General features: G+C 32.4%; 3 protein-coding genes across 5 annotated transcripts in view; 1 reads left to right on the top strand and 2 right to left on the bottom strand.

The window, feature by feature from the left end:
• The window catches only part of rudimentary (carbamoyl-phosphate synthetase 2, aspartate transcarbamylase, and dihydroorotase rudimentary), a 51,812-nt gene extending 41,019 nt beyond the window's left edge, over positions 1-10,793 (top strand). For both annotated transcript variants that reach the window (XM_074185152.1, XM_074185153.1), the window contains exons 11-15: positions 1-541; positions 5,480-5,691; positions 6,927-7,135; positions 8,598-8,772; positions 10,439-10,793. In XM_074185152.1, the coding sequence (XP_074041253.1) occupies positions 1-541; positions 5,480-5,691; positions 6,927-7,135; positions 8,598-8,772; positions 10,439-10,636 (1,335 nt within the window). In that variant the 3' untranslated portion in view covers positions 10,637-10,793. The remainder of the gene's footprint in view (positions 542-5,479; positions 5,692-6,926; positions 7,136-8,597; positions 8,773-10,438) is intronic.
• Positions 10,794-17,892: 7,099 nt separating this feature from the next.
• The window catches only part of LOC111505020 (uncharacterized), a 42,066-nt gene continuing 32,841 nt past the window's right edge, over positions 17,893-27,117 (bottom strand). For both annotated transcript variants that reach the window (XM_074185164.1, XM_074185165.1), the window contains 2 exons: positions 19,907-20,054; positions 17,893-18,362 (listed from right to left, as the gene is read on the bottom strand). In XM_074185164.1, coding sequence (XP_074041265.1) covers positions 18,206-18,362; positions 19,907-20,054 — 305 coding nt within the window. In that variant the 3' untranslated portion in view covers positions 17,893-18,205. The remainder of the gene's footprint in view (positions 18,363-19,906; positions 20,055-27,117) is intronic.
• PIG-F (Phosphatidylinositol glycan anchor biosynthesis class F) lies at positions 21,527-23,175 on the bottom strand. The gene has a single exon (XM_074185163.1). It carries the CDS (start codon positions 23,034-23,036, stop codon positions 22,380-22,382), a length of 657 nt encoding a protein of 218 aa, XP_074041264.1. The 5' UTR covers positions 23,037-23,175; the 3' UTR covers positions 21,527-22,379.

The raw sequence follows: 27,117 nt of genomic DNA, 5'->3' as shown, positions 1-27,117 counted from the left end.
GTAAAAGGCTCAGTTCATCGGGTGGTACTTCGGGGAGAAGTGGCGTATGTAGAAGGTCAAATCTTGGTCCCCCCTGGTTTTGGACAAAACGTCAGAGAATCAGAAAAAGGATTTTACAGTAACCCCGTTGACATGAGTAGACCACCTTCAATACTTGCCCTAGACAGGCCAACCTCTCCATATCCAGTGAATGGTATTGTGGACTACGATAATGATGGACAGACAAATGAGATCTTTTCAAAATTACTATCGACGGATAGCAAAGTACACTTCGCACAAGACACGCCCCCTGTCGACAACAGATTGCTTTCTCCCGTTCCTCCAAGGGTAAGAACAGATAGTTTTTCCAATGCAGAGCGTAAAGCAAAGACTGAAAGCCAACTAGATCTGACCCATACGCACCACATACATGGATTAGCAAATAAGCATATCTTAAGTGTCGGTATGTTCACGAAAGACCAGCTGAATGATATTTTTAATTTGGCTCAAACCTTCCGTGTTTACGTGGCCAAGGATAGACCATTGGATCATATTTTGAAAGGTAAGAAATACTCACTTTGTTAAGAGTTCATTTTTTTGATGAGTACTCAAAAGCTAATGAAAATATATTTGAAATCTAGTTGTAACTTTTTTTGATAAAGGGGGTTTATTCAATGTGAACCAATTTGGTTTCTGCAAATGATTAAAAGTTAAATAATTACACAGTTCCTCAACAACTTGTACAGGGAGTTGGATGCAGGTAAAAAGACACTAGTCACTTTCATATACTTGAGTAAAGCCTTACACTTAGTGGTTTATGAAATTCTGCTTAAGAAGCTTGAAGAGAATGATATCAGGGAAGAAACGCAAAAATGATTTGAAAGTTATCAGATCAGAATTCAATAATTTTTTTCGTTGTCGGGGATTTTCAATGTTCTACTCGTATATTGGGTCCACTCTCAGACCTCAAAATATGTGAATGATTTCTAGTGTGATCAGTTTGTTATGTTCGTCAAGATTAAAGATATGAAATCAGACTATCATGATATATGTTCTGAAGTTCCTCAATGCTCTGTGTTAGGTCCGCTGATCTTTCTGTTGTTTGTAAATGATCTGCCTACTTATTTCACCTGTAATGAATATGCTCTCACTATTTTCGCAGATGACACGTCTTTAGCTGTATCAGCAGAGTGTCAGGAGGAATTAAAATCAAAAACAGAGGAATTAATATCACTGTTCTTAAATTGGTGTGAAATGAACAATCTGATTGTAAACTTGATCAAAACAAAATATATCTATTTTAATTTAAAAAACGATCTGAAAAAGCAATCGCTTGCCTTACTAATCAATGGAATGGCACTGGCATGCACAAGCTGTACAAAATTCTTTGGCGTTCATGTAGACAAGTGTTTGAAGTGGTCTGACCATATTACAGTTGTATGTAAAAAAACCAATCAAGGGTTTTATGCAATCTCAAGAATTAAGAATTGTATGCCTTTACACGTCATTTTAGATGTATATTACAGTCTGGTCTATAGCCATCTAAGTTATAATGTGATCCTATGGGGTTGACAGTGTTGACAAAGATAGGGTTTTCATTGCTCAAAAAAAAAGTTATTAGGAAATTACTAGGCATCCCTTGGAGGGAATCATGCAAGACATTTTTCATTAGTCATCAAATTTTAACCTTTCCTTGCATCTACATCTTTAAAATACTTTTATATTTTCGCGAATGTATAACAGACTGTACTAAAAACTCATTCTATCATAGCTACCCAACTCGATATGCAGAGGAGTTGAGCATTCCTAAACATAAAACTATAAAATTCGAACATTCTCCCAAATATATGGGAATAAAATTATTTAATCGGTTACCAGACCATTTCAAACAGATGAACACTGTAGCATTTAAAAAAGCAGTTAAAACATTGCTCCTTTCTAAGGCCTACTATAGTATTGGTGAATTTCTCTCGGACCATCTCGACTGAATGGGTTCATGCGGCTTTGGCATGACATATTCAATTTTTATAACTACAATTGTTTTAATTTTTGTAATTCTGACTTTTATTGTATAAATTTTAATTGTATTATTTTTATCTGCGGATCTACAATTTTATCGTTTGATGTGATTTTTATGTGCTTAATAATGACCTATCCTATACGTTTGTCAACGTCTTTAAGGATGAATAAATATTATTATTATTTATGCTGATGACACATCGGTATTGATAACTTAGGAAAATTGCAATCGATACATTGTCTTGATGAAATAAATAGAGCTCTAAAGTATTTTTTCAGATTATTGGCTCGTGTTAAATGAGAAAATATGCTTTTACGTGTTAATAATTCAAGAACCACTCCAGATCACAGTTTACTAATAATGTGTGTCATAAAATAAATCTACGATGTGCGCTAGCCAAAAGACAGTGTTTTTGTTCTGGTGCCAAAAAAGTGGTTTCTTCAGGATCAATTAATGGATCATTTCAACATTAAGGGATATATAATTTTTGGCTTTGAAATTACTATAAGTCTCAAAAGAAACAAGCATGTAGAAATGAACTGTAAAAAATTAGCCCCAATATCTCATTGTCTTCAACAGGTATGCTAGAGTATAAACAAATCACATAATAATAAACCCAACAATAATAATGAATATTTTTATTTTTTTTACAAAGCACATAATAAAAAAAAGCGAGATTATTTGTCAAATGTAAAAACAGAGTGAATTGTATAAACAAATATGTATACAAAATAATTAACAATAGATGAAGTAAAAAAAAATTTAATAATCAGTCAAAATGAATGAAAATTCAGGAAGGAACTTTTGAAACATTCAAAATGTTTTGTTATAAAGTTCTGCAAACTATATTAGAATGTATTACTTGATGTAATTCTCGTAAATGTTCTGAAATGTTTCATATTTGGTAAATGATCATGTATTTTAATGACATTATAACAAATAGAATATGTAACGAGGGAAAATGATTTCTGGTACTATGTCGAGTGATACAAAACGAAAAGGAAGCCTCTAATTTCAATATATGTTTTCAATCAGGCGTACAGTCTCTAAAACGAACAAAACTACTACGGAAATTATTTTCAAATCTATGAACAATTGCCTGCAAGAGTCACCTGATAGAACTTTACTCATGTATGTGATGTTACTTTTCTGAGGAACCAGAACAGATAATAATGAATATCAAGACAAAATATGCATGCCAATTTTGAAGATATCGGATCCAGAATTAACCCTTGTGGAATTCCATGAATTATTGCAGCAGCAGAATTATTGCAATATTTCGCAAGTTCTCACTTTCTGTTTACAATCTGTCAGATATGATTGAAACCACTGAAGTGTCACGCTTTTGGAGCCATATCGGTGAAGCTTGTACTCCATGGTCGACTCGGTCAAGAGCCTCTTCCCATCTAGCAAAACACTGCTGCGGTTATTTCACCAACATTAATATCGAAATACAACTAAGATAAAAAAGAGAAAATTGCATCACTAGTGTTTCTGTTTGTTGGGAACCCAAATTTTATATTCAATAGAAGAAGCCTTATTTTAACCAACTTTGGTTATTTTCGCTATTGTCGGAATGAGTAAAACAGGTTTAAAGTTGGAGGGATCTTTTCCCTTTCCACCCTATGCACAAGAATCACCGTAGACTTTGTTAGGTGCAAGTTCAAATAGATGCTGATGAGACATTAGAGACAAGTTTTTTCGATCCAAAACTCCGAACAGTATGATTTCTCAAAGTAATTTTTACTTGACTCATTGCTTTAGACACATTCTCAAATCCAATAATCACTTGTCCTGAGTAAGTGATTATTCGGTTTGCAAATCTTGTGCCCTGAGAAGACGTAATAAACAAAGAATGACAGCCTTCTGCTGCAATATTGTTTTCCAGAAAAGGGTTTTCTAGACAGGTCATCCTCATTCCGAAACTATGACATATATGAAGAGTGCACTAGACTCATTAAGGAATCTAATAACCACGCGGTGGTGGGGTCAGTGAAAATTGGGTTCGTGGATCAGCTGCGCTGAGTAAATGTTATTATTAATATTATATATCATTGATTTAATTGGTACATATTCCAAATGATATTTCCTGGGAGGATAATTTCAGAAAAATTTATAAATTTAAATCAGTATTATCAAATGAAATGAACATATATTGCTGGCCACCAATCAATGATCATATTTCACATAATTGAATTTACATAAATCTTTCAGCCTTCAAAATCCGTCACACTCTTCAGCTTTTTGTCTCGACAAGCATTCTTGTCGGGAATTTCATTTTTAACTGATTCTTTCACTTTTATTCTCATGTTCATCATTACTTAAAAAAAAATCTTGGAAAAGGGAATATAATAACCCAAATGAGGACGAGGGGTAATTTCCCAAAAGTTCTTGTATGGCTTTCATAAATTTTTATACTGAGTACAATTGGAATATTTTCTAATCAAAATTATTATCAATGGAAAAGTGACCTCTCTATTCACAGGTGATAAATTCCAGTAGGGCTTTCGTGAAATTAGTTGTTTATATGAAAAATATGAAACCATCTCGTGGTTTCATTTTGATTGTAAATTTGAACAACAAACTTTTTTCGTTCAGAAACACTGAACTCATAGAGATCAAAGTTGAGGTGTATCAACATTGCCAAGATCACTGCATATAATATAACCTTGTTTCCAGATGTTTATATTTGGGCAAATTGTTTACGTTTTTGCGTGAAAAATTAGGTTTCAACTGAATTTGTCACAATACGGATATACATGGTAGAGACACCCGTCATGGGAAACTGTTAAGAACCCCCTCACACAAAACGGCTCACTTTAGATGCTCCTCACTAATTAATACAACAAACTGTTATAATAACTTGCCGGCATCTATTAGGAAAATCGAGTCAGATAAACTTTTTAAAATTGAGGTGAAGAAATTTCTCTTACAGAAGTGTTACTACAGTCTTGAGGAATTCTTGCACGACACTTTTTCATGACATTTTGAGAGTATTTGCTAGAGCTTCTCCGATTTTTTATATAATACTTCTATGTTGTGAAAGTTTGTGGACGTGAACCATATTTATTGTTTTTGTATTGTTCAACTTCTGTAGTTTTATTTTTGTTTTTTTAATTATGACTTAGCACATGTACTCAATGTACCAAAGTGTCAAATAAATAAATAAATAAATAAACATGTATACACTACTATACTCTAAACGAAAAGTCAAAACAATAGTATTTCGAAGGCAAACCAAATAATTTGAAAAGAAAGGCGAAGACAATGTGAAGACAACGCTTTAGAGCCCCAAAACCTTCATAGTCCAATACAAGACAGCACTGTTTCAATTTGCCATAAATGTTATCAGATGCCGCCTATGCGAAAGTCAGACAATTGAAACTTCGTTTATGGAATCTTCATGACCATTTTACTCAAAATTATTGTTGTTTCTATTTAATGTGGATAAAAATATCGAAATTTTCACCATCTTTCCAGGTAAAGTAATGGCTTCCATCTTCTACGAGGTCAGCACACGAACCAGTTGCAGTTTTTCGGCAGCCATGCAGAGACTAGGTGGTAGAGTCATTTATATGGACGAGACGAGTTCTTCAGTTAAAAAAGGAGAAACTCTGGAAGACTCCGTTGCTGTAATGGCAGGATATGCAGACGTGCTGGTTCTGAGACATCCTGCTCCTGGATCAGTTCTGGTAATTATAATTATCTTCGTAATTGGGGTTATTGAAGAAATAATAAAAGAGAATACTTCCTAAAAAACAATAAGTATTCAGCAAAATTGTTGTTTTTGATATATATGAAAGACTGAAACAGTTGCCTTCTTCAAGTGTCAACATTAATGTTCTTTATGAATTTGGCAGATTATTATAAATCATTCTTTCAGAGAAGTACAATGAATTTTTTTGCATCCTGCAACAAGGGTTCCTGCTAGGTGAGGTGTCACCGTTGAGGTTAACAGACCTCCTAAATGATGCCTTTTCCTAAGGTGGGTGTATCCATGCCGTAAGAGTGCATGACTCTGAGGCCACTCAGTATCATTAACAGAATCGTCGAGATACCTGGCACCTTCTCTTCATAATAAGTCTTGTCAAAGTAATGCGAGACTCTTCCTTGGTGGACCCCCTCTTCCTCATGGAACCCTTTATGAACTGTGGAGTAATGAAGGAATCTGAGTCTACACAGGAGATGGAGGTCAATTAAATGACCCCAACTGTCCTCCTCTAACTCTGAATTCTGATAATGAATCTACTAGGGTAGCTGGTGCAATCAAGACTCGACTTAATGCTTCCTCAAGAGCGGAATATCTTATGAATTTTGCACCAAATTCTTGAGCAGCAGGAGCAGACTCTGCATCAGGAGTGGAAACAAACTCCTTCTGAGCAGGTTAGCAACTGCTTATGCTTAAACGATGATGCTGAATCTAAGGTATGGTTAGATGTAGCACTTACTAATACCCTCATATGGGAAGGTTGATAAGGTCCCTAGCCCTAGAGGATATTCCAGAAGATGATCCACAGGTTTCATTCCAGATTCTGGTCTAGATTGTTGAAAGTTACCTGAGAGTATGCTGTCTGTTGGGTACAGTTAGTACCCTACAGCTTCGTGCCTCCTATTCAGTTAGTATCCTAACTGTATTACGTCTTGTAATATGTCACAGAAGACCTACTTCCCAAACCACAAATTTGTGTTGTTTATCTATCTGATGAAGGTATTCGCAGACTGATCGCCAATCAGGAACTCACTAGTTGGAGGAAAATGAGTCATGGGCTGTTAACCTTGGAGTCGATTGTTCTTCACAAGGAACTCCAGTCCTTGGAAGTAAAGCACATGCTCTGTGCCTACGCTGCCACGAACCGGAACATGTTTTCGGCATTTGGCAAAAAACCCCGTCTGAAAATTGAATTTAAATCCTTTTTTTTTTTTTTAGAAAGCTTCACAACATTGCCGGAAACCACTGATAAATGCAGGAGATGGTGTAGGAGAACACCCCAGCCAGGCCCTTTTGGATATATTCACAATTCGTGAAGAAATCGGTACCGTCAATGGATTAACGATAACTTTAGTTGGTGACCTGAAGAATGGTAGAACTGTACATTCATTGGCCAGGCTACTAACTTTGTATAATGTCCAACTTAGGTGAGTTGAACGCTAGTATATTTTTCAACGGTAATTACTTGTGAGAATGAAGTTTATAGACTCTCGCTTTTGACTCATTAGTGTAAATAATGTATATTTCTCGCGAGTAGAATACAATACTTTTTCTATTACTTATAACAGGATTATTTTAAAATTCATTGATGAAGAATATCCCGGTTGGGGCCGTTCAAGTATTACGTAAGCATATTTACTACAATTATTTACCCCAATCCCCCTCGTCAGCAAAAGTAAGCAAAGCTTTCACCTCCCCCTTCCATGCTTACGTAAACATTGTTATAGGCATTTTTCATTTTTCAAACATAGACAATGTGTGAGTTGCCATATGTGTAAAAAAGTAAATAACTGCTGCATCATCTAGACCTCCCACCCTATGTCATCAAAAATAAGCAAATCAAAACCCCCGCACCCCTATAGTGCTTACGTAATACTTGAACGGCCCCAATGAGAGTATTGTTCATCTGTGATTGTTATTGAATATAGTAAGACATGTATTTGGTTAACTGTAGTTGATTCAAAGATATGAGTTATGGATTATCTATTTACGTTGTAAGAAATGGTCACATACTTGACTCTCATTACAATAGTCATAGAAAAATTGTTTTTTAATAGGCTTATCATGGATTTTTTATAATACTATTCTTAATGCCTTTTATTATCTTATATTATCTTCCAACAAATTTTTCGAAACATGATGAAACAAATATTTCTAAGTGATTCAGAAGTGAAATAATTCCAATTTAAAAAAAAATGTTTTGCCCATATACTAAATGCCAAAAGAAATTATTTAGACAAATACTGACCAACTTCTGAATGTTTGCAATAATCCTAGAGAAATGGATATATTCAATGCTTTTCAATTATCTGGAAAATACTAACCTTCTATATAAAGGTCAATACAGATTTTATGATACAGAGACACAGGCGATGGATATAGTACCAAAAATTCAAAAGGAAACTGAAAAAAATTTGAAATTTGGTATATTGACCCACAATATATTGTTGAAAAAATTATTCAGTATAGGAATCACGGGTGATTGTCGTGAATAGTTTCAAAATTATTTAAATTTAATGATTGTAATCTGATAGGAATAGCATATTAGGAGGCAATTAAATTTAAAAAGTGTTAGGAATCACACGTTAAAAGGTAAGACCTCGTTAGTCCTTAGCTCGCAGAAGTTTCTCAACTTCTGAGAGTTGTCGTTCCTATGGGGGTGACAGCCGATTAACGGAAAAACAGATTTTAAAAAACAGAACAAATTTATTTTTAAAAGTCTTTTTTAATCTTTGCTTGGACAAGTTTCGACTTTGGAGGGTTGTTATTCTTAGGGGTTAAAGGAAAACAGATTTCAATAGACAGATAAAATAGAAGGTGTAGGAAAAGTGTTTTTAGTAGTTTCATTTTACGCCTATCCAGTTATACTTAGTAATCTTTTAATTCTAGGTATGTAAGTCCACCAACTTTGAAAATGCCTAGTCATGTGACAAAATTTGTCCACTCAAGAGGAATTTCTCAAGAAGAGTACAGTTCATTAGAACAAGTATTACCAGACACAGATGTTTTATACATGACAAGGATACAAAGAGAACGCTTTGATAGTCAAGAAGAATACAATGAGGTATGTATAAATTGAAATCTGTAAGTGCTACTTATAATAATAATCACCTTTATTGTTTCCCAGCTGTAGCTACCTACAAATATTTAGATAAATTACAGAGCTAGTTGCTGATATAACAAAAGGCGAAGTTCAACTCAGTTAGCACAAGTGCTAACTGAGATTATCGTAATATAAAATAGGAATTAGGTTGAAAAGCACTCATTTGGTTTATTCAATAAACAGATTGGTGAAACGAGCGTTGAAAAGAGTATTGCATTTCTGGTGTTTGGGAACAGTGCTGGTTTACAGTATAATCAATGAAGTGTTGACGATTGTTATGAAAACGAACCAAAATCGTAACATGGAGTAACTTTTCAGTGAATTTCAAAAATAAAAGTAATCATTCATTCAAACGTTAGATTGTTCGGAACAGTAGCATGCCATTTAGTTTTTATTACTTTCTCGATTTATTTAGAATGAACAAATTGATGACGCATGTGTAAAGATCTGTTGACCCCAACTGATTAGAAAAAGTTTTTATGTAACGTTAAATTCAAAAGAATTAGATTCAATTTCAAGTAAAAACTTCAAATGTTTTTTCTGAGAGAAATAAAGAATAGGTTGTTGTACTGACAAGTAGAAGATTGTTATTTCCATTTGTGCAAAAATAATGAGACATGCGATCATAAAAAATAATTTACTTTGAAAGAAAAGAATTATTGATTTTTTTTGACCACTTCATGATAACTGATAATGAACAGGATACACGAATATCCTTAATTGATTTGTAAATTATATGAGTGACTGACAACCAATACGTTTGCATAGAAAATCAAAAAAATTACATGAGAAAAATACATTTTGGGTTACTTTAAAGATCTACTCTTGATCCATTCCTTTTTTTTATATACATTTATTCATTAACAAATTCACCTCTGAAGGAATTAGTTAAATTATTTGCTGATGATACAACAATTATATAACTCTACGGATAACTTCGACAAAATTCATGATGATATAAAAATAGACATGAAAACAATTTCAGGTTGGCTTCAAGAGAATGAAAAAACCCTCAATTTCCATAAATCTTCCTGTATGAATATTTCCAAAAGATTCAGTTGTATCAATACTCTAATTATAATTCAATAAGTTATACCAATTCCTAGGATTATATATTGATGAAAGTTCATCGCGGACAAAACATATTGAAATTATTCGAAAATAGCACCCCTCATTCAAAATAAGGGAGGAAGTATTACATTTGAAAACATTATACAAACAAAAACTCTGTCGTTTCATTCATTCAATAACAAATAAATCCAAAATTTCAAACATGAATTTCATATAAATCAATAATATTCATAGTCATAACACTAGACGAACAAAATTATTATCACTTAGTATCAGTATCAGTTAGTTACAATTACAACTGGTATAAAAACAGGAATTTTTATTTCTCATTTTTCAACTATTAACAAATTTAATGTTCACTGCTCATAATAGGTAAATAATTACTTGTGTTTACTTGTTCAATATTTTATTATTTTCTTAAATTTGCATCTTCAGGTAATTCAGTTAATCCCTATTAATAAACATTCAATATTTCTTGGGATAATAAAGATGATTTAAAATTTGCAGAAAATAAAATCCGCTGTTTTTCAAAATAATAAATTTCAATTTTTTCCAGGCCTGTGGACATTTTATTGTAACTCCAAAATTGATGACAAGAGCTAAAAGGAAAATGGTAGTACTCCACCCACTTCCACGAGTTGGAGAAATCCATGTTGATTTTGACACTGACCCGAGAGCTGCATATTTCCGACAGGCTGAAGGTGGCATGTATGTAAGAATGGCCCTCCTTGCCATGGTTTTAGGCAGATGCTGAAAATAGTTGATAAAATAGGCAACAGGAATTATTAATGAGCTAAATGCTCAGTCATTCTGAAATAAATTGTTTCGAAAAAAAATAAACAGTACATATATTACTATATGGAATATGTACAGATGTAAAACTTCTTAGGAATAAAAAGGCTTGAACAATGTTGAGTAAAAATCAAATGTTAGTGATAAAACTTGTTTATGATCAATGAAAATTTATTTTCACTTCACTTTTCTGCTAGTCTTTGTAACTCATGTGATAATTATTTATCATACAGGTTTTAGTGCAATATGGCGGCCGACAAAAGTGTTGGTTTAGATGGGTCGAAAAAATGTTGCAATTATTGTAAAAAATACATCAATTCGGGGTTATGCTGTATCACCTGTGATTCTACCTACCATAACAGTTGTGCAAAACGAGTTAAAGTATGTTGTGATGTGTTTCCTAACATAATATACCAGGCAGCAGATCAAAATACAGAGGTTCTATCTGAAGTGGATTACTTGAAAGAGGAGAACAAGCTCCTAAGGCAGATACTTTTGGACAAGGACACAATTATCAGTGATAAAGAAACTCTCATAACACTTCTCAAAGAAAAAATAACTTTGTTAGAAAGCAATTCACTTCGTTTATTGGTAAATCCATTATCTGACAAGGCATCTCTTGAAATTAACTCATTTAATTCCACTGGTGCGACAAAAAAAGCTGAAAATAAAAACTTATCTCAGCAAACAAACAAAAGTAGCAAAAAGACATCAAAAGAAAACAAATGGGCGGACACAGTTGTCTCTATGGAAATACAGGATGTCCCAAGCAAGACAGAAAACAAAGAATTTCAGCTGTTGCAAGAAAAAACATTAGTGAAGTGCAGTGAAATTATTCACTTGAATGACGATCTTGAAGCTAGCCATGACAGCAACCCCAATGATAACAATTGGAAATCAGTCTCTTACAAGAAACACATAAATAAAAAAATTGATGGGTCACCATTTCCTCCTAAATCGTATGGCACAGGGCAACCGAACAACCTACTCCCAGTTGCACCAAAAAGAAATTGGATTTGGATTGGTGGTCTTGATCAGTGCACCACCCTTGAAAATGTTAAACGATATTTGAGGGAAGCGTTTCCAGATAAAAGCATTGACTGTTTTGACCTGAAATCTAAATACAAAAAGAAGTGCTTCAAAATAGGAAGTTTCGATTTATCTTTGGACGAACTTCTGGATCCTGATAACTGGCCCTCTAATTTATCTATACGTCCCTTTCACGATCAGTGATCAACAATATGCTACATATACCTCATCCGAAATCTCTGCTGATGGTAACTCAGGGTTTTTATCCGAGGAAAAACAAAGTAATAACTATTCATTAAAAATACTTCAATTGAATGCACAGTCAGTGACTAATAAAATTAACAAATTGGAAGTTCTCGCATCAGTAGAGAAACCGGACATTATTAGTATTGTTGAACACTGGTGTGATATTGAAAATATTGAGTTCATGTCTATACCTGGTTATGAAATTGTATCCAAATTTTGTCGCACAACTCATATACATGGGGGAACGGCAATTTATGTTAAATCATCCAATGCATCGCGGAGCCTAAATTTTGGGAGATGGTCCGAAGAAATCCATTGCGAATGCAGTGGGATAAAATTAGTTATAGAGGACAGAAAGATTTGTATACTTACTATTTATAGATCTCCAATCGGTAACTTTGATACGTTTTTGAATAAATTATTTTGCATATTAGAGAACAGTGTAGGCTATGCTGATGATATCTTTGTTTGTGGCGACTTGAATGTCAATTACCTAGAAAATACTACTGAAAAGATCAAATTAGATGAACTACTACTCAATTTCAATTTACAAGTGACATCTTTGACTCCTACTAGAGTTTTTACCAACCAGTCAGGGAAAACTTCATCTACTAAAGTCGATTACATACTAACAAATGTTGAGAACATGTTTTGCAAATCCAATGTTTATGAAGGTAGTTTCAGTGATCACAAAGTATTCACAGTTACTTATAATATGCCATTAGAAAAATCTAAACTTATTGAACAATCTTATGTTATTTATAGAGATGTATCAGAGCATAACATGAAACAACTCTCCTCGACATTGTCCAAAACCAGTTTTGATGTAATATATAACAAAACTGATATAGATGAGAGCTTTCTGGCCTTCATGAATATTATAAGTGATGCTATCGATAAATGTTGTCCGACCAAAAAATACAAATCGTCCGCTAGTAACAAACATAACTGGATAACTCCTGAAGTGAAACAGGCCAGTCTTGATTTAAAAAGTATGCATTGGTTATGTAAAAATATAGGCAACGAAGATTCTCGTGCTGCATACAAAAAAGCGAAGAAAGACTATGAATCATTAATAAAAGCTTCAAAGTTGAATTTTCACGAAAATGTAATTAAGAATTCTAACAATAAAAATAGAACAGTTTGGAACCTAGTTAACAAAGAAACGAACAGAAAACAAATCCAAAGAGATATTACTCTCAACTATAATAATAAAGTAATCTCAGACAGAGATCATGTTGCGAACATATTTGGGGACTATTTCTCTTCAGTAGTAGAAAATAGCTTAGCAGACCATTTTGGCGACAATAGATCATCCGTATGCACGGTTTCTGAAATTGAATCGAATACTTTTTTCTTTATGCCCGTTAACGAATGTGAAATTGACGCAGTAATTAACAATCTAAAAAATAAAAAAAGTACAGGAATTGATAATATATCAGTGAGAATTTTAAAAGAAATTAAGTTACACATTTCAAAACATTTAGCTTATTTGTTGAATCTATCAGTCACAAGTGGCAAATTCCCTTCAATTCTAAAAACAGCCATGATCATACCAGTTCATAAGAAGAACGATACATCGGATATTACAAACTATCGCCCCGTGGCCCTGCTTAGCATTTTCTCAAAAATTTTTGAAAAGGTTGTGAATGAGAGAATATTGAGATTTTTATCAAGGTTCAAGATCCTGTCCGATTCTCAACATGGTTTTTGCAAAGGCAAGTCCACTCAATCAGCTACTTGGAGATTCTTAGAAATCATATACGCTTCTTTAGATAGGGGTAAGCATGTTGCAGGAGTATTCTTCGATCTGTCACGTGCGTTCGATTGTTTAAATTTTAAATTCATCGAGAGCAAATTATATAATCTAGGATTTAGAGGGGACTTCCTAGAATGGATCATTGACTTTCTTACAGATCGTAGGATGTTCGTCAAGATTAAAGATATGAAATCAGACTATCACGATATATGTTCTGGAGTTCCTCAAGGCTCTGTGTTAGGTCCGCTGATCTTTCTATTGTTTGTTAATGATCTACCTACTTATTTCACCAGTAATGAACATGCTCTCACTCTTTTCGCAGATGACACGTCTTTAGCTGTATCAGCAGAGAGTCAGGAGGAATTAAAATCAAAAACAGAGGAATTAATATCACTGTTCTTAAATTGGTGTGAAAGGAACAATCTGATTGTAAACTTGACCAAAACAAAATATATCTATTTTAATTTAAAAAACGATCCGAAAAAGCAATCGCTTGCCTTACTAATCAATGGAATGACACTGGCATGCACAAGTTGTACAAAATTCCTTGGCGTTCATGTAGACAACTGTTTGAAGTGGTCTGACCATATCACAGTTGTTTGAAAAAAAATCAATCAAGGGTATTATGCAATCTCAAGAATTAAGAATTGTATGCCTTTACGCGCCATTTTAGATGTATATTACAGTCTGGTCTATAGCCATCTAAGTTATAATGTGATCCTATGGGGAAACAGTGTTGACAAAGATAGAGTTTTCATTGCTCAAAAAAAAGTCGTTAGGAAATTACTAGGCATCCCTTGGAGGGAATCATGCAAGACATTTTTCATTAGTCATCAAATTTTAACCTTTCCCTGCATCTACATCTTTAAAATACTTTTATATGTTCGCGAATGTATAACAGACTGTACTAAGAACTCATTCTATCATAGCTACCCAACTCGATATGCAGAGGAGTTGAGCATTCCTAAACATAAAACTATAAAATTCGAACATTCTCCCAAATATATGGGAATAAAATTATTCAATCGGTTACCAGACCATTTCAAACAGATGAAGACTGTAGCATTTAAAAAAGCAGTTAAAACATTGCTTCTTTCTAAGGCCTACTATAGTATTGGCGAATTTCTCTCGGACCATCTCGACTGAATGGGTTCATGCGGCTTTGGCATGACGTATTCAATTTTTATAACTACAATTGTTTTAATTTTTGTTATTCTGACTTATTTGTATACATTTTTATTGTATTATTTTTATCTACTGATCTACAATTTTATCGTTTGATGTGATTTTTATCTGCTTAATACTGACCTATCCTATACGTTTGTCAACGTCTTTGAGGATGAATAAATATTATTATTATTATTATTACAATAAAGAGACTTGATTCCAAGAGATAAGAGGAATCTGAAGAACGTGATACTGGCTCAAAATTATTCATAGTGCTAGCAGCCTGAAAGCTTGTGACAAAAATGTGAAAGAATTTGTTAATGGCTCACATTTAATTTGATATTAGCAAAGAAAATAGGTACATATTTATTGCATTATAACCTTTAAAATTCAAATATGTTTGAATTGAAAGAGGTATATTTTTTGGAGAGATTTCTTTTTGGGAAAGAAAGGTTTTAGCTTTTTACCTCTCCATCTTTATACAAAAGGCGGGATTTCATCATTTCTCAATAAAGTCAATAATAGAGTTACTTGGCTTTATTGAGTACCTGAATTTTTGTTTACTATGCGGATATGCTAATTTGAAAACCGGTGAGTAAACTAAATCGATTCGATCATTTAACAGGTTGCACCTGCAATGTTTATGATTGTGAATTTCCAAGGATTCTAAATAATTGAGTTTGCAACCCTTCCTTGCATAGTGCAAAATTTCAGTATCGTTTAGATTCGGGAACTTGTGGTTGCATGCCAAGGAATGATTTGAAAACGTTAAATCATTTTTTCTCAGTCTGAAGGACCTTTCATGTTCAGCATACCTTTTTGGAAATTTCGACCACATTGTCCCACATAAACACTATTACACTCCAGATTTCTCCAACTTGTCCTCCTTATCTTTGGCATTGAAAAGTAAATCAGATAACTTGGCATGTGGTCTGAATGCCACTTCCATAGTGTTTTTTTCTGAATAAACCTGCAGTTATCTCTGTTATGTTAGAGTTGGCCAGAAAATCTAGCTATACAGACATTACCATCCCAAGCGATTCTTTCCATCCAGACAGTCATAAATTAGCAGCCTACAATTCAATGTTGCACTGCCTTTGTCAACTAGGAAAATTGATATAATTACACAGATAGGTCATAATAATGGTTTCAAGACAGATACTATCCAGAAGTTAGTTAGAAAACAAAGCCATAAATTCACTTACAGATTAATATACCCTCAGGTCAAACAACCAGAAATCAAGAAATGGGTAACTCTAACATATTTTGGATTTCTTCAGAAAGGACAATGTGGAAGTGGCATTAAGACCACATGCCAGGTTATCTGATTTCCTTTTCAATGTCAAAGATAAGGTGGACAAGTTGGAGAAATCTTGGATTTTATAAGCTCAAGTATCCGGAGTGTAATAGTGTTTATGTGAGACAATGTGGTCGAAATTTCCCAAAACGGTATGCTGAACATGAAAGGTCCTTCAGACTGAGCAAAAATGATTCGACGTTTTCAAACAATTCCTTGGCATGCAACCATAGGATTCCGAATCTAAACGATACGGAAATTTTGCACTATGCAAGAAAGGGTTGCAAACTCAATTATTTAGAATCCTTGGAAATTCACAAGCATCAACATTGCGGGTGCAACCTGTTGAATGATCAAATCGATTTAGTTTACTCACCGGTTTTCAAATTAGCATATCCGCATTACAACTAGTAAACAAAATTCAGGTACTCAATCAAGCCAAGTACCTCTATTATTACCTACAGGGGTGCTATATAAGGGCTTATGTAATCAACCATTGTTAGTTTGAAAATGTCCTTATAGGACGAAACTGCAGTAATGTTAGTTACAAATAAAAGTGGTAAAAACATAGAAAGTTTAAATTCTCTTTCCTTCATTATGATCTCCTACCACGTAGTAACGGCTAGATACATCAATTTATTGAAAGGATATTTCTCAATTCATGCAGCATGGTTGTAACTTTCAAATTATTGGCATCCAATCATAGTTTTAACAATATTTTCATATTAAAATTGAGTTGAAACTGTGGTCTACATTTGGTCATTTTGTTAAAGTTATTGTTAACTTATTGATAATTTTAAATTTTTCACATGAGTTATGTTCTCTGAAAATTTTTACCTACGTCAGATGTATGTTTGCAGTTTTTTTGAGCTTGGATGTCATGCAATGTACTGAAACTATATTTTCACGATGACTTTAAAATGTATGGAATCGAGGATGAATTTGATGCTTTGGAGGGGAGAATTCACATCTATGACTGATTATCACACAAAAAAATTCCTGAGAATATATGTATTTTAACCACGTTGCTATGTTGAATTGAGGAATAATAATTATAAAAAAGATTCATTGTGTCATAAAATACTAAGTTATACAAGTAAATTTAAAATGATATGTTACAAACTGACAGGATTAGAATTTGCTAAAATTTATTATGTTTAGCTGCTTATTATGGAAAGCCACTGAGATTTTTTTCAACAGTGGTTTGATTGGATATATCTACCATTTATTGAATTGAAATGTGAACCATTACAACTCTTGCAATTTTTCATCATGAGCTCTCAAACTATATCAGTGACCACGTTTACGCAGCATCTTGTAGGAGGACTTTTAACAACCCATGTTGATAAAACTTAACGTTTATACTTGTATAAAATACCATTTTATCAAACGGGTTAAATAATTCTAAACCTTTTGGAGATGAATTTAGTGTTTCAAAACCGGATTTATTAATTGAATACATGACATGAAAATTCCCACAAAGTGCATTTTATTGTCATTTGGCGACTATTTTAGTGGCATGCCTGAGATAAAGATGAGACCACCTCTTGCTCGAATTGATAAGAAAAAGGCAAGTGATGGATAAAATTAAATTGAAAAATTAGACTGTTCAAATATTTTTTCATTCGCCGACATGCTTCAGAACATTTAAATGAATATTCACAATCGACATAGAAATTATTGGTTTTATTTGAGGAAAAGTGAAATAAGAATTTCTTGGGCAACTGCAATTTCATTTATTTTTCTCCTGAATATATTGCATCACTAATAAAGACGTCAAAATAGGGCAGTTCTGGAAAGTATTCCTGCCATGACACAAGGTATTTTCTCAGTTTTCCATTTCTTAGAAAAAACCTCATATTTCTGACAGTAATATGCCAAATTTACAAACAGTTATTCACGAGTTTTATAAAAGTAGGTGTGTAGTTCCACTTGATCTGTTTCTCATGTAAACATGGTCATAAACACTATGCTCAAAATTTCAATTCTCGTTTCAAGTAAATCAGATTTCTCAAAATAAATACAGTCATTGATTAAACTATCACATGTGAAGAAGAAGGTTCGGCATATTCTATTCTGTCCACTATCGAATTTTCATCTTCTCTGACTGGTAGGCCAATTCTGGGTAAAGGAAGTCGAAGCTTGGGAATTTTTCTTTTTATAGGTTTCGCCTGGAGTTTTTCTAATTTTCTGAAAAAAAAAAATAATAATAGAGAAAAGTTAAATTTTCAAGTTTCTTAGTTTCAAAAAATACATGTTATATAAATTGAATTTTTTCAACATTGTTCAAAGCTGAGACAGATTCATTAATATTTTATTTATATTTATCTATCTCCCATAAAAATTGGGTTCTTCAATATTTATTACATAAACTTGTTTAAAAGTCAATTTGGCCATGTTAGAAATTATTTCACATCACGGTTTATAAAACTTGATTTTCATTCATAATTCATTACCTACTTCTTCTTCTTGAACATTTATATATGAATTTTACTAAGAATAAGTACAAAAACCAAAATTTCATTAACCTTCCAATAGACACACCAAACTTCATGATACTGGGAGTAGTGCTGGTCTATCACGCCAGGGTATAATAATTCATTAATTTTTTTTTAATGGTCTCTTAAGATTTGGTCACTATTTCCGATTCTATAATCAGCTATATACCTATTATGGCAGTATTGCCACAAAACCCAAACCTTTATATTCTTTAAAATTTTGGAACCTAAATTTTCAGTTACAAAAAAATACAATATTTAGAATGTAACTCATCACATTTTAATTTGTTATTACTTTCCTAGAGAAAACTGATATAATCAGTTCTTTCTTGACGCTAATTGTACTTGTTTATCATTTGAGGGCAGCACAGTTTTGATTTTCTATTCTTCAACATTGAGATGCTTATTTTATGCTTTTTTCCTAATACTGTCTTTGTATCCCACCAGCCATGGCTCAGTCCGGTAGCTGTACTTTAATTCTTAAATTAATTGGTTTTTAAATGTTTTACAAGCTGAAAAACAAATAAATTTTGATTGTGAAAGATTAAAACCTGAAAAAAATGTAACAAATAAAAATTTATTCATCGACTTGCTGAAAATTTGGCGTCTATAATTTTGAAAACTTTGAAATGAATTCACTAATGAATGATTATAAAAACCTGATTCATTCATACAATAGTAAGTATTACTAAAATAATTGTGGACCAAAACATTACTGGTTTTGGTTTATTATATGAAACTTTAAGGCATAATAGTGTTATTTACATGTGTAAAAAAATTGAACTTGACAAATTTTTATGAAATTTATAGATTTTATTGTCTTTATAGAATAGATTCAATTTCTACTTTTTTGAATTGTATTGATAATTTATTTTATGTAATGAAATAAATATTCCAATAGATCTATTTGTGTATTTTTTTATAAACAGCTTTCTTTCATTAAAAATGCTCCACAAAACATCAAAACAATCACATTCAAAAAAGGTACCAGAAAAAACACCAGTATACTACATTGATTTTCAAAAATTGTAAAATATTTCTCTTGTGTAGACCACAAAATCATTAATATGTACAAAAGTGTGATATGCTTTTCTATTTACTTCATAAAATAATATTTTCAATTAGATTTTTTGTGAATCAGTCTTGTGCTGAATAAAAATTAAAAATTGATCATTATGAGTGAAATGGTTTTTTAAACAGATACTCCAACTATTAGGTAAATACTAAGATACTTACTCTTGTCTACAATCAATGAAAACAGCTGCTATAAATAGTAAAGTTATTGCTAGGACAGCTGATATTACAAAAACTACAACTGTGGCTATTTGTTTTGATTCCTCATCTATAATTTCTGGAATCGTTGTAGACTGTGTTGAAAGTTCATCTGAAAACAAAGTAAAAATAGCAATAAATAGTTTGATGGAAGAAATATTATGGCGATATGAAGAACCAGTACTTTTTTTATTGATAAAATATTTGCAGTAGGCCTTGCAAAAGGTGAGTAATTGCGAAAAACTTTGATTTTTGTATTTAATCTACATATGTTTATTTAAACAATAATACAGATTAGAGAGAACAAAATTCGGGTAGCGATAGACATCATCAGTCTCGAAGTCATTGAGATTTCTGTCGCAATAGCAGACGAATTGTTTGGTATTACAATTTCCATTCGGCGACGGCCTACCAGCCCCGATTTTGTTCTCTCTAACATGAAAGCTATGTACTTAATAATACTACAAATAAAATATGCTGAATTTTAAAAAATGGGCATCTAGATGGGTGACACTCTTTAAAACACTTTCAAAGCAATTTGCTCAGCGGTAAGACCCCATTAATTCTCACCACTGAGCTTGTTGAAATGAGTACTCATACAAACTATCTCAACATATCGTTTTAAAACTCTCCATTTGTTTCATAATCGAAAAGACTTCCTTCAACAAAGAAGGTAATCTACCATTAAATTTATCTACAATCATAATTAACATGTCCAAATGTTTAATTGCATTGAGAATGTTTGTCAAATTTCTGACTACTGAATATTTGTTTTTTTCTCATCTCACTAAAAGAAAAACTATCGTTGATTTTTTATTTTTGAAATAATTTCTAATCCATATGGCTGTGATCGTGTTACATCAAGATAAATTAAACATTACAATATCACATTTTCTAAAAAGTAGTTGGATGATAAAATTTATCATATTGAAAATACAAAATAGAATATGAATTCAACACTAAAATTTGAAAAGTATAAAGCGGCATTCATAACTTGAGTTTTCACAAAGTAATGAAATTTTTGTACCAACCAATATACTTGTAAAATTGCTATCTTCCTTAAAGCGAATATCAAAAAATTATACCAAAAAAATGAGAAATTTTACCTATTAGGGATTTTTCCAAATCGATGCCGTATGAGAAACGATGCTAAACGAAGGAATTCCAAAACGCAATTCTGATGAAAAGAGAAAAAAATTATTTGTAATGAAAGAGAACTAGGTTTTGACAACTAATTTCTATTGATATTTACTAACTTTTCCTGCATTTTTTTGAAAATATGTAATTGGTTGATATTATATAGATATTGGTTGGTGACAATGAAAAAAATTAAAGCATCGTTTTATGGTACCCCAAATTACTAAAATAATGAATTCGTAGAAAAAAATATAGTGTATATCCAGTCTGTGAATTTTTCACACTCATGTGATGACTCACACCTAGCTGGTAGACGTTCTCCATCAAATAGATTTTTCAGGCATTTTCGGTACTAACCTGATCTGGTAATAGTGTTTGATTTTGTTTGACGAACTTGTAGAAATTTTCTTTATTGGTTGGAGATTTGGTTAACAATAAAAAACAACGTAATGTATACATTTGTTTACTTCCTATAAAATGGAGGATAAACGAGTCATTTTATGGAAACTAATGTTATTGAACTAATAAGGAATGTTCCTGAATATAAAAAACAAACTAAATTTTTTAGCAATATATTGTAGGAATTCCAAATTATTTGGTACACCGATTTTAAAGCTATCTGTCAAAATACTGATTTTACATTAATAATATATATTTGTGACTTTTCAGGTTCATGAATTTCTGAACATTAGGCCAATACATCGGTTAGAATCTCAGAAATACAAAAGTCTTTGTCTTACGAAGAGGCAAGCCACTTGTGTCAACAAAACATAGTGAAATTCACTCATGTGAATGTGTCTTGGCAATGTGAAGACAATGTTCATAAAAAATCCATAAGAAATATTTTTTTAGGGAAAACAAAACATAAAATTAATCTTAATAATCAACAGTACAACATTTCATAAAAATATGTTATTCAAACATAAATATTACATCATTCATTCACTAACAAAACTGTGAAGAAAAAATGTTTTTCACTTCACACTCATTACATATAATTAGTAAAAGTTCAAATTTAGTTTTTTATGAAGAATAGTTTACTGGCACAAGTTTTCAGGTAAATCGAATGATAACTTCCGCGCAATTAATGTTTAGGATGTGATGAACTGTCTCGGTCATATTGACCAATGCTGTAGTCTGGTTACAAGGAAGTTCCTGGTCGAACTGACTTCTTCGGCTTGAGCAAATACTTTTTTCTCAGTCGAGTAGACCAAAACGGCAGCGGTATCTATTACTTAAGTCATTCATGTAACTCTTATGAAAAAAAATTCTTCCTGCTAGCACTCAAATTATTTGTTCCCTACAAGCCAAATTTTGATCTCTTCTGGGAGATGTGGCCAGCGTTTCCATAGGAAAATGCAGCTGATAAGTTTGCTATAAAGTACCCTGCCAAAGCTCCACAACAACAAGGAATAGGCCAATCTTGATAAGGCTTATTCCAATCCAATGGTATCACGATTGCTCCTAACCAAGCTCCAAAAACGGTCATTCTAATATTTAGCAGGAAGTATTCCTGGAGTTGGGTTCCTTCAAAGTATGTTAGAGAAGAAAACAAGTTGAAGACGCAACCGGGTTCTAAGAACAAGCACACAGGAAGAGCCGTTAATATTGTCATTAGGATGGAAAAAAACAGTGTTTCGTAGTGTTCGGATAAAACAGGGGCTCCGAAAAGAACTGCTCCTACGTAAAATACACCGACTGTCATTAAACAAGTCACAAAAGTCTTGAACACCAACTTCACAGAAATCTTTTTTTTTGAACTCTTCTGAGTGAGGTGGCATCTCAAGAACTTCAATATTTCTGCCATAGCTAAGACATACTCAATGTAAGTAGCTTCCTTGCCAATATTGTATAGATTCCCACTGAAATTTAAAGCACATAGAACGGCTGGTACATATATACATGTTATTAAACTGCTGGTGGCCAGGTTCTTGTAATATTCTGTTGGTATATCCATTTGTTCAAACTGAAAATTTGATTTTTAAATGAAGTACTGTAGTACTGTTAATAAAAGTTGATGTTTCTTTGGGAATTATTGTGTTAATTATAAATAGGTTAGGTTTGCATTCTTATGAAATGACATTCGACAATTTAACAGCACACGACAACGATATGTTCCGTTCAACACATTGGTATTGGTTGACCGCACCGGTTGATGACAGTTATCAATAGCGAACACTCCGATTACATTTAAATCTTACCGACCGCGTTATTTATATATAAGGATTGTTTTGTTGTTTCTATAAATATTAAATATTCAGTTCTGAGCGGTGGACATTTGGGTTTTTCAAGACTCTCGTGACCACTATCTATATTGTTATGAATTTCCAAACAAAACTGGCTAACCAAACTTATCTAGAATTGAATTCATTTTCATTGAAAATGAGTATTACTTTTGAAATCATTCAGGCGCAATTTTTTTCTCACTTTTCCTGTAACGTTATTCATTATTTTTCATGTCTATTCGCAGGAATCAAGTGTACAAAATTGGTTTCAAGCTAAAAAATCGTCAAGATGTGTAAAATGAATATATTTTTTATATTTTTTCTGTGATGAAGTTATTTATGTTTCTTGCACTCTATCGGCCTATTTAATTTATTGATTTATTTTTTGGAATCCTGTTGTCTTTTTGCCCTCAATATTCATCACACCTTTCATAGTGCATTCATTTTTTTTTGTTGAAAATATGAGGAAGTTTCATAAAAGGTACCTACATATATATGTCCAGTATCTAAAGTTCACATCATATGGAATTTTTTTAACTGTAACTTCATTAGAAATTTGATTTTGACATCAATAACCAAAAAAATTATAGTCACGTGAAATTAACATTTTTTTTATGTGAACCATCTATAGCCTCACGTAAAACCGATTGCTGGCGTGGCGACACACCGAGCTTGGATACCTTAAACAGTTTTGTTTACTACAGTTATACATGACCTGTGTTTTATTAAATGAATAATTTCAAATAATAAAATAAGTCTAACAGTGATAATTTAAAACTGAAAGTGAGCAGCTTCCTTCAAATAAATCAAAATCAAACTACGACACACATCAGTAAGTTAATTATATTTTTATATTTATAATGGAAGTGTGCATTTATCTGTGGTATAATAAAATTTACACAATTTTCGTAGCGTATACTATTTTTAAATTAATTATTACCTATATTTCATTCTTATGAAATATAGGTAATATGAAATATTTCATTCTTATGAAATATAGGTATGCACTAAAACACTTGGTTGAAGAATAAATTTCCTAAAGACTGACAAAATTGTATTTCAAACTTAGTAAATAGCGAGTAGCGCAGGAATGTTTTTCTTATTTGTTATCAACAGGAACATAAAATTAATTAATCAATTAATTTTCTGATGATGGTGTGATTTATATTGAAACTTTCTTTATTGATAATTAAAGATCTTTAGTAATATACACCAATAACTAACTGAAAAACATTCGTAATATTTTATTTTTACATTATGCCATATTAGTTCTTGTCGTATTCTGTTCTTTTATTTGTTTGAAGGGGGTTGAAGTTTTTATAACTACATTTTTAGTTCATATGAAAAATTTCAGCTGCATTTTGATTTTGATTTTTTTTTTGTAAATTTCACTATTTCAAATTGAGACACACCACATGGCAATCCACGTAAAACTACTTACTTTCGACATTACTTCATTCCAGACACGTGTTCTCTTTGAAGTAGTACCATACTGAATGTGTGTTTTTACATGATTTTTCAATTAGAACATCTGACTTTTAGAGTTGAAAATAAAAGTATTTTTTGCTTTTTGCAACGTCATATGGCATCTGTATTTCCATGTAACATTGCACTTTTATGTGCATTTTAGTTTTAGTTACTGTATTGTATATTGTATATTAGTATTTTTCGTTCGTTATTGTTTTGAGGTCATTTAAAAAAATATTTTTTACTTTTTAGTTCGATGTTCTTTAAAAGCGTGTTTTTCAGTTTTGTAAACTATATTTATTTTTAATTTTTTAGTTTCGTATACTATAAAAGCGTGTTTTTTAGTCTTTTTAAACTACATTTATGTTATCTAAACTTTGGGATCAATCAGCCGTATATTGGTTAGAAAAATGACCATTGATATTTTCCAATTCCGGAGAGGAAGCCTGAAAAACAGATACCAAGCCTAAGGCAGCAGGCGCGCAAAGGAGGGTTGCAAATAAGGCAGCAGGTGCGCGTGTTAATAAAAAAAATACTTTTTTCAAATGAAGAAATACATGTAAAGTGAGTTCGAATTATATCAAGGAGGTTACGTACAGCGTCATCTGCCCGCGAATAGATCGAGCAATAATGTCGATAATATCAAATACAGATCCCGAGCTTGAGAGTTACAAACAAACAAACATACATACATACATACAAGTGAAGCTAATAAAAGCGTGTTAATTAAAAAGTAAAGTGCCCTGTGAATATAATAAACGAAAGACAGGCGGAAGCAAAACTACGTGCTATAGTTTTTTTTAAGGACAAAACACAAGCACAAGTTATCAACAAGGATCACCACATTTTCACATTTATTCTCACATAAATGTATATATACATTATTGTTGATTTTCATATTGGTGTAGGTATGTTAAGTTGATATTTCGAAATCAAAAGTGAAAACTATCGAAGAGAGATACATACGTATAGGAAAATATAAATTTAGAAATGATATTTCGAACTACCCACACAGTAGGCTCTGCTAAACGTCTGTCGGAAAACAATTACTTCCCCGGCTAGTGCCACGCTGGATATTGAATTATATCCGACAGGCATTAATGTAAAATACCTCACAGAGTTTAGTCTGGCAGACCACGCTGAAATTATTCAAGTAGATAACCTGTATACCTCTCGTCAGTACGAAACCGCGGTCTGTAGGTGATCTACTTGAATAATTTCATCATGGTCCTGCTGCTGGATGAACTGGAAACATCTGCGAGACTAACCTCTGTGGGGTATCTTGCATAAATGTCTGTAGGATATAATTCAATATCCAGCGTGGTATTAGCCGGGAAAGTAGTGGTTTTCCGACAGACGTTTACCAGAGCCTACTGGGTAGGTAGTTGGAAGAGATTAGTATTCAGAAATTTTATTTCGAAGTATTTATTTTGTTATTCATTGATATTTCGATATAGCAAATATGCAATGCAAGATCAAACACAAAACACTTTTTTTCGCGCGCTAGGGGAAAGACTTAATTCGTCCCTTTTTTGTATTTTTATATTATTTCCTCCGAATTTTTGCAATACATTTCTGAATATCTTCCCTTTAATTCAGTTTTCTGCATGTAGATTGAAAGACCGCAAATTCTTCGATATTTAGCGATATACAGCGTTATGATAAATCTGATAATTTTTATTTTTCCAAAAAACTACGAAACATGTCAAGTGTTTCGGAGAATTATTGGATATACGAAGCACCTATCAACATCAGACGGTAAAAAGTATTTGTATTTCCAATATTTTTTATGACAATCACGTCAAAGGTGAGATGTTCATCTATAACTACAATAAAATTCGTTATGCCATTAACAAGAAAAGACCATTTTTGCAAACTTGTATACATATCCGGACCACACTGTATACATATCCGTTCAACTTGCGAAATTCCACTAAACATTTTCGCTGCTCAACCTTGTCCAAGGTGAGTTGATCACTTTGAAAAATATTACAGATGTACATCACGACTTTGAATAAATTATAATCCTACCTCCTACCGTGGTTAATAAATACGTGAGTTTATAATGTATAATGGACTTTACTTTTCTTCAAACCTAATAGAAGATTGTTTCGAAAAAGTAGACGGATGTTATGGATATTTAATGTCAAACACATTTCTATTAGAGATTATTATAATTTATAACAAATTAGTTTTCCGATTTAGATGCCCTTTAATTTTTTTTAATCATAGTAGAATCATATAGTCTGGTTCACATGTACTTTTTTTTTGTGAAATTTTACAGACGGGTCCAAAAATTACGAGCAAGGTGTCATTGGATTCGTATTTTTACCTAGAAAGTTTAAG

This window comes from Leptinotarsa decemlineata, unplaced genomic scaffold (assembly GCF_025532065.1).
Source record: "Leptinotarsa decemlineata unplaced genomic scaffold, Ldec_3_MD MMD2_tig00026363_RagTag_RagTag, whole genome shotgun sequence".
NCBI classification, from domain to species: domain Eukaryota; kingdom Metazoa; phylum Arthropoda; class Insecta; order Coleoptera; family Chrysomelidae; genus Leptinotarsa; species Leptinotarsa decemlineata.
This window is presented reverse-complemented; position numbering and strand designations above follow the sequence as displayed.

What these genes read in the sequence shown, in the direction of transcription:
- PIG-F (XM_074185163.1), bottom strand. Translation starts at nt 23,036, where the DNA reads ATGGATATACCAACAGAATATTACAAGAACCTGGCCACCAGCAGTTTA.